This window comes from Camelus bactrianus, chromosome 16 (genome assembly GCF_048773025.1).
Source record: "Camelus bactrianus isolate YW-2024 breed Bactrian camel chromosome 16, ASM4877302v1, whole genome shotgun sequence".
NCBI lineage: Eukaryota > Metazoa > Chordata > Mammalia > Artiodactyla > Camelidae > Camelus > Camelus bactrianus.
In genome coordinates, this window is record NC_133554.1 from 30,249,780 (window position 1) to 30,266,211 (window position 16,432).

Below are 16,432 nucleotides of genomic sequence, written 5' to 3' on the forward strand. Positions count from 1 at the left end.
TTCAAAATCAGATTCGATAAACATTTATTAAGGTTCTACCAGAAGCTAAGCACTGTGCTGGATACCTTTAAATATACTACATCCTTTGGTTGACAAGAAAATATTTCTGGCCTGGAACATGAATAAATATTTACACATTTCAAATTGGTTGAAATCAAAGGAACTATGATGGTAATTTAATTTGATGTTGGAATACATGAGTTGGAAGCTTTTAATGATGCATGACTAAAGGTAACTTTTAGATCAGTGTATGTCCTGATGTCCCAAATTCAAGAGAATTCAGTCTATATATCCAGAAGGAAAAAATAATAGTTAAAAATAAAAGCACAATTACTCTTAGCCTTAGCGATCTGGACAGAGTGTCACCTGGAATAACTACCTCTACAAAACAAGGGTATTGACGTGGACTAAAATGGGAGGTCTCTTTGAACATGGGAAACCACAAGCTTATTCCAAAGAGTAAAGGACCGATATGACGAATTCCAATGAAACTATAAAAACAAAGTAATTTCTAAACTGTTGCTCATAGTGTATTGTAAGTATTTTAATGTAAGCCAATCAGAGGACCACTGAGGAACAAATTTAAATAAAAACAAGGAAGATATGCTAAGAATTTTACAAATAGCAGCTGGCCCAGACATATAAAAGGCCTGACACAGAAGTCACCATCAAAAGTCCTCCAAGCATTCCAACTCTCAGCCCAACTCCTGACACCATGGCCTGCTGTTCCACCAGCTTCAGTGGATTTCCCATCTGTTCTACTGGTGGGAACTGTGGCTCCAGCTGTTGCCAGCCAACCTGCTGCCAGACCAGCTGCTCCCAGCCAACCTGCTCCCAGCCAACCTGCTGCCAGACCAGCAGCTATGAGACTGGCTGTGGCATTGGTGGTAGCATTGGCTGTGGCCAGGAGGGTGGCAGCGGAGCTCTGAGCTGCCGCACCAGGTGGTGCCACCCTGACTGCCGCGTGGAGGGCACCTGCCTGCCTCCCTGCTGTGTGGTGAGCTGCACGCCACCAACCTGCTGCCAGCTGTACCTCGCCCAGGCCTCCTGCTGCCGCCCATCCTACTGTGGACAGTCCTGCTGCCGCCCAGCCTGCTGCAAGCCCACCTGCTAAAAACCAGGTTACTCATTTTCAGTTGCTCAGGATACAGCATCTCTGAACAATTTATCCCCTCAACCACCCATGGACCACAGTGAAAGTTCTTAAACATCCATTTGGACTTTTGTTATGGGAGCTACCAAATGTATGAGTTTTATCTGATTTCATCCTGCAATGAATATCTTGACTTTCCACTGTGGACACAGAAATGTTGCAAACCCACATGCTGATCATCAAATTGCTCTGGATATACTATTTCTGACTTTCTTTCCAGGTTCAAAATTGCTGACATAGTGTGGAGTTTATCCTTGTGAACTGTCCACAAGTCTAATTCCCCCTGCTTTATGATCTATTTTTAACTTCTTTTTACCTGAAAAATTTTTCCATCATCAAAAGCAACAGAGTATAGCCACATGACATCTTCAGACATCACCAGCAAGAATGGAAGCTCTTCACCCAACATTCAGCCTCTAAGAAGGAGCCTAGACTCGTCCATATTTCAACTTCTGACTCCATCTCCCTTTTTTTGGATCATAATGATCTTGCCTGTCAGCTATTTTCAATTAGAATCTGTGATACAGCGTCTTCTGTCATTTCTTAATAAATGTTATATGCTGGGCAAGGAAACTATGGTCTGTGTTTCCACTTGTACAGAAAATGGATTAATTGCTTAAAATTCATGAATGCCTAGTTTAAAGAAATACATTTGCTTCTTTTTAAAAGAGACTGATGTCGTATATAGTGCAAGCATTCACTCATTCATTTCTTCAATAAAAATTTATTGGCCACCACTTCTCAAGCAGGGACTACGAAGATCAGAATGATGAAGAATCAATTCTCATCCCTGGGGAACTTACTACCCAGAAAAAAACAGTATTTGCGTGAAAATGGCTACATACAATGTGACAATATAAATTGTAGTTTCTTAGCAGTTGATAGAAGAAAATTCTATCTTAGGGACAGATACTTAAGTGGTCAGTATGCCTTGACAGTGAACTTTCAATAGGTGTATCTATATGGGATATGCATACTGGCAACCCCAAAAGCCCAGAGAAGGATGTAAAACAACTACACAAAGACAAGAGACAAAGAAGGGCACTTTTTTTTTTTTTAACACCATAAAGGGAGTTAGGGGAAAAAAGGGAGAGAAGAGATCTAGTCAGGAAGTAATGAATATTGCTATAGCATCACTCTCCATTAAGTTACCAAACTCACAGAATCCTTGGGGGTGGGCCTTCTTTCTTGTGAAAACCCTGAAGAACCTGAGTTTTGTGTCTGGGTTGCTTCAAGGGAAGGTGGAAACAGCCCAAGAGCCAGACAGAGCAGGGGGAACCATAAGAAAGAAAGTAATGCCTCGGGAACTCTCAGAAATTGTGGAGGGGATGTGGACGTAGTCTGAAGTCAAGGAGCGTGACACCACCAGCTTTGTTCTGCTTTCTCAATATTGCCTTAGAAATTCAGGGGTTTTGTGGCTCCATTTAATTTTAGGATTATTTGTACTAGTTCTGTGAAAAAAGTCATGAGAATTTTGATGGAGATTGCATTAAATCTATAGGTTGTTTTGGGTAGTATGGCCATTTTAACAATATTAATTCTTCCAATCCAAGAGTATGGGATATCTTTCTTTTCTTTGTGTCATCTTCAATGACATTTCCTTCATCAATGTTTCACAGTTTTCAGAGTACAGATCTTTCACCTCCTTGGTTAAGTTTATTCTTAGGTGTTTTATTCTTTTTGATGCAATTTTAAATGGAATTTTTTAAATTCTCTCTCTCTGATAGATCACTATTAGTGTACAGAAAAGCAACATACTTCTGTGTATTAATCTTGTAATTCTGCAACTTTATTGAATTCATTTATTAGTTTTAATAATTTTTTGGTGGAGACGTTAGGGTTTTCTATATAGACTATCATGTCATCTGCAAATGGGGACAATTTTACCTCTTCCCTTTCAATTTGGATGTCTTTCATTTCTTTTCCTTGTCTAATTGCTGTGGCTAGGACTTCCAATACTACATCAAATAGAAAAGCTGAAAGCAGGAACCCTTGTCTTGTTCCTGAATTTAGAGGAAATGTTTTTGGCTTTTTACCACTGAGTATGACGTTAGCTGTGGGTTTGTCATAAATGGCCTTTATTATTTTGAGATATGTTCCCCCTGTAGCAACTTTGATGAGAGTTTTTATCATGAATGGATGCTAAATTTTGTCAAATTTTTTTTCTGTGACTATTGAGATAATCATGTACAACTCAATATCAAAAAACAAAACAAGACAAACAACCCAATCAGAAAATGGGCAGAAGACCTGAGTAGACATTTTCCCAAAGGATGGCCAACAGGCACAAGAAAAGATGCTCAACATTGCTAATTACTAGAGAAATGAAAATCAAAACAAGAATGGCCTATCACCTCACAGTAGTCAGAATGGCCATCATCAAAAAGACCACAAATAACAAATGTTGGCAAGGTTATGGAGAAAAGGAATCTTGTACACTGTTAGTGAGAATGTAAATTGATGCAGCCACTATGGAAAATAGTATGGAGGGTCCTAAAAACTAAAAATAGAACTATCATACAATTCAGCAATTCTACTCTCAGGTATATACTTGGAAAAAACAAAAACACTAATTTGAGAAGATGCATGCACCCCAAAGTTCATAGCGGCACTATTTACAATAGCTAAAATATGGAAGCAACCCAAGTGTCCACCAACAGACAAATGGATAAATAAGATGTGATATATGATTGATATATATATTCATTATATATTAATGATTATAATTAATTAATAATTACAATTAATTAATTACATATAACAAATATATAATATTCATTATATATTTTATATATAATGGATATATAATATTATATATATTATATATAATGGAATTATATATAATGGAATATTACTCAGCCAGAAAAAATGAAATTCTGCCATTTTCATCAGTATGGATAGATCTAGAGAATATTATGCTCAGTGAAGTAAGTCAGAGAGAGAAAGACAAATACTATATGATATCACTTATATGTGGAATCTAAAAAATAAAACAAATGAATGTATATAGCAAAACAGAAACAGACTCACAGATATAGAAAACAAACTAATGGTTACCACTGGGGAAAGGGATGGTGGAAGGGTCAAGTTAGGAGTATGGAATTAAGAGATACAAACTACTATGTATAAAATAGATAAGTAACAAAGATACATTGTAAAGCATAGGGAATTAGAGCTATTATTTTGTAATAACTTTTAATGGAGTATAATCTATAAAAATATTGAATCACTATCCTGTACACCTGAATCTAATATTGTGAATTGATTATATGTCAATAAAAAATTTTTTAATAAGTAAATAAATAGCCCAACCTACGTATCTGTTGGAATGGATATAATTCAAAGCAACAGCACCACCAAATACTGGTGAAATGTACATGGAGCAACAGAAACACTTACTCATGGCTGTTGGGAAAGCAAAATGATACAGCCACTTTGGAAGACATCTTGTTGCTCCAGTGACAGTTTTACAGCACCACTTATTGAAGACACTGTCTTTTCTCCATTGCATATTTTTGCTTCCTTTGTCATAGATTAATTGACCATAGGTGAGTTTCTTTATGGCCTCTTTCTTTATTCTGTTCCATTGATCTGTGTGTCTGTTTTTGTGCCAGAACTATGCTGTTTCGATTACTCTAGGTTTGTAGTATAGTCTGAAGTCAGGGAGCATCATACCTCCAGCTTTGGTTTGCTTTCTCCAGATTGCTTTGGATATTTGGGATCTTTTGTGGTTCCATACAAAATTTTATTTGTTCTAGTTCTGTGAAAAATGCCATTGTATTCTGATAGAGATTGTATTGGATCTGTAGATCACTTTGGATAGTGTGGCTAAATAAACAATATTAATTCTTCCAATCCATAAATACAGAATATCTTTTACTTGTGTCACCTTCAATTTCTTTCATTAATGTTCCATAGTTTTCAGAGTACAGGACTTTCACTTCCTGATTAAAAATGTTCCTAGGTATTTTATTATTTTCGTTACACTTACAAATGGGATTTTCTTAATTTCTTTTTCTGACAGATCATTATTAGTGTATAGAAATGCTACAGATTTATGTATATTAATGTTGTATCCTATAAATTTATTTAATTCATTTATTAGTTCTGATAGATTTTTGGTGGAGTCTTCAGGGTGTTCTGTATATAGTATCATGTCATCTGCGAATGGTGACACTTTTACTTCTTCCCTTCCAATTTGCATGCCTTTTATTTCTTTTTCTTGTCTGATTACTGTGCTAGGGCTTCCAATAGTTGAATAAAAGTGGCAAGAGTAGGCATAATGGTCTTGTTATTGCTCTTAGAGGAAATGCTTTCAACTTTTCCCTGTTGAGTGTGATGTTGGCTGTAGGTTTGTCACATACAGCCTGTATTGTGGTGAGTTACGCTCCCTCTATACTCACTTTGTTGAGAGATTTTGTCATAAGTTGAATTTTGTCAAAATCTTTTTCTGCATTTATTGAGATGATCATATTTTTTTTCTTCAATTTGTTACTATGGTGTATCATGTTGACTGATTTGCAGATATTAAACTATCCTTACATCCCTGGGATAAATCTCACTGTATCGTGGTATATGGTCCTTTAATGTATTGTTGAATTCAGTTTGCTTGTATTTTGTTGAAGATCTTTGCATCTATATCCATCAGTGATATTGGCCTATAATTTTCTCTTTTTTTTTTTTTGGTATCTTTGTCTGGTTTTTGGTATGAGAGTAATGATGGCCTTGTACAATGAGTTCAGCAGCATTCCTCTCTGCAACTTTTTAGAATAGTTTGAGAAGATTAGGTGTTAACTCTTCTTTAGATGTTTGGTAAAATTCATTTGTGATGTAGGTTTTGCTTGTTCTCCTTTTTTATGGTTCCTTTAGGTATAAGTTTAGGTTGTTTATTTGAGATTTTTCTTTTTCCCTGAGGTAGGCTTTCATCACTATAAACTTTCCTCTTAGAACTGCTTTTGCTGCAACCCATAGATTTTAGATCATTGTGTTTCCATGTTCATTTTCCTCCAGGTGTCTTTTTTTTCTCCTTTTTGATATTTTCAATGACCCATTGGTTTTTTTTTGTAGCATATTGTTTAGGATCTCAAAGAGATTTGCACTCCCATGTTCACTGCAGCATTATTCACAATGTCCAAGACATGGAAACAACCCAAATGTCCACCAACAGATGATAGAGAAAGGAAATGTGCCATTTACATACAGTGGAGTATTATTTAGCCTTTAAAAAGAAGGAAATTATGTCATTTGTAACAACATGGATGGACCTGAAGGACATTATGATAAGTTATGTAAGTCAGATACGGAGGAGCAAATACTAAATGATCCCATATATATGATGAATCTAAAACTCGCAGAAGCAGAGTCAAATAGTGGTTACCAGGGGCTGGTGGGTAAGGGAAATGGGGAGGTGATGGTCAAAGAGTATAAAGTTTCAGTTATGCAAGATGAGTAAGTCTTAGAGAACTGCTGTACATCATAGTGTCTATAGTTAACAATACTGTATACTAAAAGCTTTACTGAAAGGATAGATAGTGTTCTTATCACGCACACACACACAAAAGAGGACAGGAGGAAAGTTTTGGGAATAACAGATGTATTTATGGCTTTGATTGTGGTAATGGGTGTATACTTATCTCCAAAGTCATCAAGTTATATATATTAAATATGTACAGCTTTTTGTATGTCAATCATATCTCAATAAATTGGTATTTATAAAATAAACAAATGAGGTTAAATAGCTTGTTTATAGGCATACATAAAAACTGAAATACAAACGCAACTCTGACTCTAAAACTCACGAAGAGAGAATGAAATTAAGAAACTGGAAGTAAAGAATGGTGTGGAAAGATTCAGGGGATTTAAAGGTGGCTATTTCGGAAGCTGTGGGCTTCTCTGTGCCAGCTGTTAAGTTACTGTCTCTCAGCTTCACATCCTCCTTTCTGCCCTCAGCTCTGTGATGCTGTGACGATGCTCTGCAAACTTCCTTATAGTTAAAGCTGCTCCACGTGTGGCTTTGCCACCATAGGGGGACAGAGGAAAACTGCAAGGCTGGAGGAGGAAGGGACTGTTCATTCCTTTTTGCTTCCTGCTGCTTAACTGGGGCTTCCTGTATGTAGTGGTTCTCAGGAATATCACCCCAGTAACACTCCAGTAGCTACAGATGCTTTCCAGCATCTAAATGCAGTTTGCAGTTTTCTCAGCACTTATAGAACCAGCTTCATTGCGCCCTCCTCAGAATCACCAGCACCGGCCAGTCATTTCTGAAATGCCTGAATTTCAGCGCTACAGGGCAACCCCTTCTCTAAATGCCTGTTTTAAGTCCTTCCCTTTTCCCTTTAAAGGAATCATTACTCCTAGGGCTTTCTGCATTTCCTACATTTGTAACATCTCAGCATCCCCTTTTTATACTTTTAATTACCTAAAAACATAGCTTAAAATTCTTCATATAAAATTCACCTAATTCAAATAATAAGTGTGGTTCTTGCCTCCAGACTGAACTCTGTTATACTTGCAATGCCTTTGAAATTTCAGATTATTTAGTGAATCATTTGTTCAGATTTTTCACTTACTCCCTTTGTTTAATCATTGTAGATGATTATGGAAAAAAGCAGTCTCTGAGCTTTGGAGGTGGCAGGCAGAGAATTACAACACTGTAGGCCTGATATAATCTAGTTGAGGAACTAGAAAGATTACTTAATACCATTTAGCTCGTAGTTAAGTCAGTTCTGCAATTTCTATTAAAAACTTTACATATAAAGTGGGCTGTGCCCTTTGTTAATTACTGATCTATCCACCAAACCATAACACTGACCTAAGAAACCTGCTTTCCATCATGATTATTCTATTAAATGCCAATAGGCAAAAGTTTTAAAAGCAAGGACACAAAGGGATTTTGAGAAACTTCAAGGGAGCAAATGTTGAATCATCATATCAACTGAAGCTTTGGGATTTGGATAAGACTGGGGATTTGAGTATTAAGTAAAATTGTTTTTGTGAGATTGAAAGAGACTAATCCAATGCACCAAGTATCAGTCTGTATTGGATCTTTTCATTTCTGGTACATTTTTTTTTCTTATTTATTCCTACACTACAAATATGAGACAGAGAAACAGAATTGATAAACTAAATGATCTGAAAATAAAAATACCTGGCTTTTAAAAGACTAACATTTAAAACACAAAATTTCAAGACTTTTGGTCTCTCAACTTTTTAACATACTACTTATTTTAGGTAGAAGAGACAAACTAAATCTTTTCCCCAAAGGATCAGAAGAATCCTGGTCTGAATGTTGCCAGAATAAAGTAATGCAATTATGTTATCTGTAGGATGGTACTCATTTGTTTAAAAGATAAGACCCAATATACCCCAGAAAAAAGATCCTAGCAGGTTTGTAATATTTTGGGATGAAAGAGTGAAGGAACTCAGGATTTTCAGGGCAACTGAGGCCTGGAAGCATGAGGAAGTTTGAGAAGAGTCAAAGATGACAGAAGTTTAGAGCACTGCTCACCACTTCCTAATGACAATTTGTTCTTTTCCACTGCTGTGCATTTACTGCATTGTGCACTGATTAGACAAATCTTATTCACTACAGCGGGAATGACTCCTCTGCTTTGAGTTCGAGTCCTGTGTGTCCAATGAACCCTGTAGAATCTAAAACTCTTAGCAAACCTGTGTCCTGCCCATTGTTGAATGCTCTAAATCTCCTAGCACAGTGCAAGGCAAAGAGCTGGTGCTCGACAACGATTAGTTGAAATAAACTGAATTATATATATTATCTTGAAAAATATAATAGTCAATAATGGAGAGATGATGGGTTGGTGTAAAATGTTAAGAATACAGACTTGGGAGCCAGACAGCTTTGGTTCAGAGCCCAATTCCACTATTTACCACCTACTGACCTTAGGCAATGTATTTCACTTCCCTAGGTCCCAGTTTCCCTTACCTATAAAACAGAGGATAACTTCAATACCAACCTCATAGGGTTGTTGTAAGAATGAAGTGTCATAATGTATGTAAAGCACTTAGAACCATATCTGTTACACAGTAAATGCTATATAAGGGTTTGATGATATTACATAATCAGTTGTATACTTAGCAAACTAAGCTAACAACTCAAAATATGTTTTCAAGTCATAATGTCTGCTAATATTTAAATACGTAAACATTTAATCCTCTTAATTAAAAAAAAATTAAGTACTGCAGGAGCTCTTTGGAAAACCAGTGGTTACTTAATTCAATCTAGTAATCAGATTTGTCTAACCAATGGACAGAAACATCTCTGAAGCAAAATAAAATTATAAGATACAATTATTATTGGCAAATAATTCCAAAGATAAACTAAAAAATTACTATGGGGGGAGGATGTAGCTCAGTGCTAGAGTGCTTGCTTAGCATGCACAAGGTCCTGGGTTCAACCCCCAGGACCACTCTTAAAAATAAATAAACAAATGAACCCAATCACCTCCCTACCCACACACACTATAGAATATGTATTAGTTTAAATATTGCAATATTAGATTTTCCACAGTAAACAGCTAAAAATGTCATTTTCCCAGTGCCTGATATATATTAGGCATTCAAATTTCACTGAACATCCTTTTTCCTAATCAGGTTAATGTTAGTTAAAACATATATTTAGACCTTATGTAACTGGGTATAATCTGTTACTTGCTGCATAGTTTATAGCTTACAATAATACATGAGAATTAAACTGAAAGCCGAAGACTCTGTAGAGAAATAGGCAACACTTCAGCCAGCGGACTTGCATGTGCTGGGTGACTGAGTGCTATGAGAAACGCCAGTGTGTTGCAATGCGCACATAACCTGTACACGTGAGACAGGGACAGAAGAGCCACCCCCTTTAGGCCGTATGCACCTACACAAATGTAGCCAATATCAGCTGTCCTCAAGTGGCAAAGCAATATTACTCCCATTTGAAAGAAATCCAATTTGAGAGTAATTTTCAGTGGAGGATCATAATCTAGGCAAGTCTTGACTATACCAGTCTTGACTATAACCACACACTAGGGAAAAAAATCTTCTTATGCAACTAGAAAAGGCCCCCAAAGTCCACCATTTAACCCACACCCAGGATCCTTTGTCTCCATGCTTATCAAAGAGCAAAGTGGACATTCTGCAGTGAAAGGACTGATGTCACTGCCAGTCCTGATGTCAGCCATTATTTCTTCCAGTCCAGATCATAAAGGAGTTCCCAGAAATTTAAAAGATCTTGCAGCTCAGGAAATAAAGACCAAATGTTTTTACTTACAGGCATTTTTATTAGGATGACAAATTGGAAAGGTTCCTATATCCTGCTTTTCTGAAGGGATGAAGTGCTCCATCAGGCTTAACAAAAACTGGGTTGCCACAAAGCGTGAAACCTCCCAACACTGACATCCCTGCTTCTGTGGGAGGTGCTGTCATGCAAGGGTTTCCCCAACAGCAACCCAGAAATCCACCGAGTTGTTGGGAGGTGAATGCCAGTAAGGCTCATACAGGCTCACAATAAACTGTGACTAACACGTATAAAAGTCAACTTTTATCTCAGTCCAGGAAGTTGGTAGTAAGCACATCTTTCATCTGTGTTTGAGCCTCCCAAATCTTCAGCCCTGCCCCCTCTCATGGGCTTTAGGCTGCTCATTCTCTACAGGTCCTACACTGAACTCATCAGAGACCCCTTTCCCAGATTTTTGGCTCAGGCCCTCTCTCACCTGGGAGAAAATCTGAGACCTAAACCTGATCCTTGAGCAGCACCTGCCTTCCCAACTCTACCGCCTCCTACCGATTCACCAACCACTGGCATCACTATTCATCCTCTCACCTGGACCACTTACTTACTCTGCCTGTTTCCATATTGGCCCTGCCGCCGTTCGTTTTCCACAGATCATAATTCATACCTGATCATTTCCTGCTGTAAATCATCCAGTAGATTCTCAATGCCCTAAAAATAAAATCCAAACTCTGCAGAACAACCGACAAAGTCCTACCTGGCCTGGGACTGCCTACCTCCTTGACCTCATCTCCTACCTCACTGTTCTTTCCCTCTACTCCAGCCACCTGGCAAAGGCTGTCCCTGACCACCCCAGCCAAACCAGGAACACTCCCTGCCCCACCTCCCAATCACGCTCTGGCATATTACTCTGTTGTATTCCCTTCAGGCACGTGTCACAATCTGAATTTCTTATTTATTCATTTGTTTACTTTTTTATTGTGTGTCTCCCCCCTAGAATGAACACCATGACAATGAGAACCTTATCTGACCTGTTTATTTCTACATGCTTAGCAACTAATATGGTGGTAGGCATTTTGCTGTACAAATTAAGAAACAGAAAAAAAGAATGAACATAATTTATAATTATATAAAATTTAATTCCACAAAATACTGATTTTAATTAATAAATGTGAGGTATTACTGCTAGATAAGCCATCATTCACTAGCTCTATGACTTTAAATTATTACTTAATATCCTTACTCCCAGTTTTATCATCTGAGAAATGGGTATAGTAATCGTCCTGATCTTATAAGGGTGTAAGAAATAAGGAAGAAGATGTGCATAAAATTCTTAGCACTATGCTTGGCACGTGGTATACATTCAATAAATGCCAACTGTTAGTGGAGGATAAGATTAAGATGTTCCAGCTATTTTAAGAACAAGAATATTCGTTTTATTGTGGAAACTGGTGTACCATCCAGATAGCAATCCTCAGAAAACTGAGTGATGTGATGAGAAATCCCAGACATGTCGCTTTTCTCTCTTCCCACTCAACTACGATGCCCTCTAAGAAATCATGCCCTCCTCATCACTCCTGCAGAACACCCAAGTAGCTTCCCAACCATGGCCCCTGCCTTCAGATTACCTCCTTTCCACAGCATTGTATTTTGGTTAAGAAAATAAACACTGAAGTTTTATGGTCTCAAGATCTTCAATAACCTGGTCCCACCCTCCCACCCATCTTACATGCAACTAACCCAGAGGGGCATCTTCACTTTAGTCAGAACACCACACCCACAGTGAGAGGGAATATGGCACGGTGCTTAAGAGCACAGACTCTGGAGACAGACTGCTTGGCTTCCAAGGCCAGCTCCATCACTCCCTCACTTACTAGGTACTCTCTGCGCCTCAGGTTCCTCATCTGTAAATGGCAAGGATAGTAACACCGCACATGTCAGAGCTTGTGGTGAGAACTCTATCCTACATCTAAAGCACTCAGCACAAGGCTTAGGACGCAGTAAGTGATGATGACAATGTTGATGAGCCTCCACTCAAAAACTAGTCATCTTTCTAAAACACAAACCCAGTCAGGTCATGTGTATGTGCAAAACCTTTTAATTAACGTCCACTGCCAATCAGACGAAGTTAAAAATCCTAAGTTTAGGACCTTAAGCACAGTGCAAATTCTTCCTATCGTGGTGCAAGCCCGCCCTTGCAGCTTCAGATCTCCTGCTTCTCTTCCCATGCTTCCCCACAGGAGAGCCAGACTCTGAGTTTTAACCAACGGACACTTTCTGCCATCCCAGGAACATGCCATGGCACGTTGTTTCTCTGCTTTACTCGCTGAAATTTCCTTCCTATCCCCTTCTACCTGCTAAGCTCCTGTGCAAACTTCAAGATCCACACAAATGGCCCCTTTTTCCCAAGTGCTCCCCAGATCTTACAGGAAAAATCAGTGGCACCTACCTCTAAGCTCCCAATTCTGACCTGGAAAACCTGAATGTGCATTCTTGTGTTGTCTGGCATTTTTGCCAGTTTACTTCTCTGTGTCTCTTCTTCTCTATGACTGCCTCAAAGACAGATCCTATTTGCTCCCTTTCTGCATAATACCTGACTTACAGCAGGTGCTCAACCAATGAGCTTTTGAACTAAGAGATATCTATTGAAGCGATGTGGATAATAAGCTTTTAATCCCAGCAGAGGGATCCAAAATCATTCTAGTAAGAACATGGCTAAAATGAAAGCAGTTTTCATGTTAAGCACCTTTTGGATCCATCGCCTTGCTGACTTGCATCTCTTTTGGCTTCTGACTCTTCTATCGTATGATTGTACAATCCTGTATTGTACTCCTCTGTTGTACAATTTTCTACTCAGTTTTACAGCCGGAGGCATTTTATCTGAAGATGGGCCAAGAAAATATACATTTAAAAAAAAAAGATTTTCAAAGTAATATATTTCTAAATGTTTACCACTTTAAAATTTTTCCTAAAGTAATGCTAAAACATAAGTCTTACGCCTTTACTTATTTAAATGATTTTATTATTAAGGTTTTAGTGGTTTAAATGTCACGGGCAGTCTCACCAAGTGTGCGTCATAGAACACTAGCCTATGAAAACTGACAGACAAGAATGCTTCCATGGTCAAGTAAGTTTGGAGAAAAATACATGCTATATGTCTTTACTGAGAAGTCACAAAGCACTTTAGCATATTAAAGGTCCTGAAAGGTCCACCAACAAAGAATTCAGTATTTCCCAAACTTATTTACCAGAGAACCCTCTAATGTTCTTTGGAACAGGTGTTCATGAAACTCATTTTAGGAACTCCTGTACCGTTTAGCCTCGAAATGGCCAATACAACTAGTTTGGGGGTCATATGTATCTTAATTCATAACACGATTGGATGGCGTTGTCAAGGGCATCCATCACTGTCACCCATGTAGGTCTGAACTCCCATCTCCGTGCCCCTGACAAGTTACCATTCAAAGCACAAATGAAGGGAATGGAGAACAAACGATCTGTTACAGTTCTGTAGAGAAAGTGCTTCTTAACACAGAACCAGGATCTCTTTCCCTGTAGATTCCATCTGTTCATCTTTTTTTTTTTTGATTTTGTTAAATTGCAGTTTCTTTTTTATTTCATTTTATTTTTATTGAGTTATAGTCAGTTTACAATGTTGTGTCAATTTCCAGTGTACAGCACAATTTTTCAGTTATACATGAACATACATATATTGATTGTCACATTTTTTTTTCACTGTGAGTTACCACAAGATCTTGTATACATTTCCCTGTGCTATACAGTATAATTTTGTTTGTCTATTTCATATATACCTGTCATTATCTACAAATTTCGAACTCCCAGTCTATCCCTTCCCACTCCCCTCCCCCATGGCAACCTCAAGTTTGTATTCTATGTCTGTGAGTCTGTTTCTGCTTTGTATTTATGTTCATTTGTCTTTTCCTTTTCTTTCTTTCTTTCTTTTTCTTCTTCTTCTTCCTTTTTTTTTTCTTTTTTTTTGATTCCACATACTGTTCATCTTAATTCAGTCTCTTGGAGGCATGAGAAATAAATCTTGAAATTGTATCCCTTTTTTAGCCAGAAGGCCTAAATCATCACACAGAATCTTCAGTTGCTGGTAGAACAGCAATCAAAAAGCCTAGTTATGTCTTCATCTGAAGAGCATACAAAAAATGTGGGGACGATTTGCAGATACCTAGCATACTAGGCCGCCATTAATGATGTGTCATGATTAGACGATAATGACTCGGTGCCTTTGAAGACTGAAATGAAATGTCCATGCAGTGACAAACAGCCAATGTTAAGAGTCCTAATTTGACAACAAAGCCACCTAAGCCCCTTTTATGAGGTAAGGAGTGTGTCTTAAGTAATAAACACTTGGGTAATTAGATGTTTTTTTATGGAGACAGCTATAAACTGAAACATGGGGGAAAAAAATCTTAGTAATAGGCTGACGCCCTGGGAGGTGGGTATATAAGAACCAGGGGAGAAGAAAGAAGCATTGAGACCAAGAGACTGCTCTTCTCAAACCAACAAAAACCCAGCTCCTGACACCATGGCTTGCTATGTACCCTGCTCCTGCAGCATCCGCAGTGGCCCTGCCACCACCATCTGCTCCTATGACAAAATCTGTCGGTGCGGAGTCTGCCTGCCCAGCACCTGCCCACACGAGATCAGTCTCCTTCAGCCCACCTGCTGCGACTGCTGTCCCCCACCCTGCTGTAAGCCTGACACCTACGTGCCAACTTGCTGGCTGCTCAACTCTTCCCAACCAACTCCTGGGCTGAGTGGGATCAACCTGATGACCTACGTTCAGCCTGGCTGTGAAAGTCCCTGTGAGCCCTGCTGTTAAGCAGCAGCATCTTTGCCCTGGTTCAGTGACGGGCTGCTCAACGTCTTATGCATCCTCTGGCCTTCCACATGCAACTACACATCAACTACTACCTACATCAGGCTGAATCAATCCCAACTGCCAGAGCGATGCTTTCATGTATTTGCTCAATTTCTTAATTCTTCCTCCTTCTTTCTGTCTTTTATTCCACTGCTTTCTGAGAAAGAACCATTTTGATGAGTCGTTAATAAACTTCATTCTGGCTTAGCAAATATGGCTTTGTGATTATTTATCCCATTGTTTCTTCTTAGGGAAAGTGGAATGCCTACCTAAACCTGAGCAGCAGGTCATATTAAGGCCCAAGATTTACTCCAGTAGAATGACTGGTCTCATGGTGGAATCATTGAAAAATTAGATCCTGGCTCTTTGGGATAGGTTCAAAAGTGAAAAATTGAGCAGGTCATTTTGTAGGATCTTTTTTCCCCCTTTTTTATTGAGGTAAAGTTGATTTACAAGATTATATAAATTTCAGGTGTACAACATAGTAATTCACAATTTGTAAAGGTTATACTCTATCTACAGTTATTATAAAATACTGGCTATACTCCCTGTGCTGTGCAATATATCCTTGTAGTCGATTTCTTTTATATGTAGTAGTTTGTACCTCAATTCCCTGCCTTACCTTGTCCTTCCCCCCTTCCCTTTCACTGGTAACCACTAGTTTGTTCTCTTTATCTGTGAGTCTGTTTCTTTTTCATTATATTCACCAGTTTGTTTTACTTTTTATATTCCACATGGAAGTGATCATACAGTATTTGTCATTCTCTTGTCTGAATTATTTCACTTAGCATAATGCCCTCCAAGTCCATCATGTTGTTGCAAATCGCAAACTCTCATTCTTTTTATGACTGAATAGTATTTCACCATATATATATACATACATACGTACACAACACATCTTTTTTTTAAACATTTTTTATTCAGCTATAGTCATTTTACAATGTTGTGTCAAATTCCAGTGTAGAGCACAATTTTTCAGTTATACATAAACATACATACATTCATTGTCACATTCTCTTTTGCTGTGAGCTACCACAAGATCCTGTATATATTTCCCTGTGCTACACAGTACAATCTTGTTTATCTATTCTACATTTTGAAATCTCATTCCCTTCCCACCCCCCGCCCCTCTGGCAACCACAAGTTCGTATTCTATGTC

The 16,432-nt window shown here is 38.2% G+C and overlaps 2 protein-coding genes across 2 annotated transcripts; both read left to right on the plus strand.

Moving 5' to 3' along the window:
* The first annotated feature begins 655 nt into the window (after positions 1-655).
* On the plus strand, positions 656-1,726 carry LOC105073214 (keratin, high-sulfur matrix protein, B2C). The gene has a single exon (XM_010960423.3). It carries the CDS (start codon positions 716-718, stop codon positions 1,112-1,114), a length of 399 nt encoding a protein of 132 aa, XP_010958725.2. The 5' UTR covers positions 656-715; the 3' UTR covers positions 1,115-1,726.
* A 13,134-nt stretch (positions 1,727-14,860) lies between these two features.
* KRTAP3-1 (keratin associated protein 3-1) lies at positions 14,861-15,485 on the plus strand. Its single transcript, XM_010960424.3, has one exon. It carries the CDS (start codon positions 14,938-14,940, stop codon positions 15,232-15,234), a length of 297 nt encoding a protein of 98 aa, XP_010958726.1. The 5' UTR covers positions 14,861-14,937; the 3' UTR covers positions 15,235-15,485.
* The last annotated feature ends 947 nt before the right edge of the window (positions 15,486-16,432 follow it).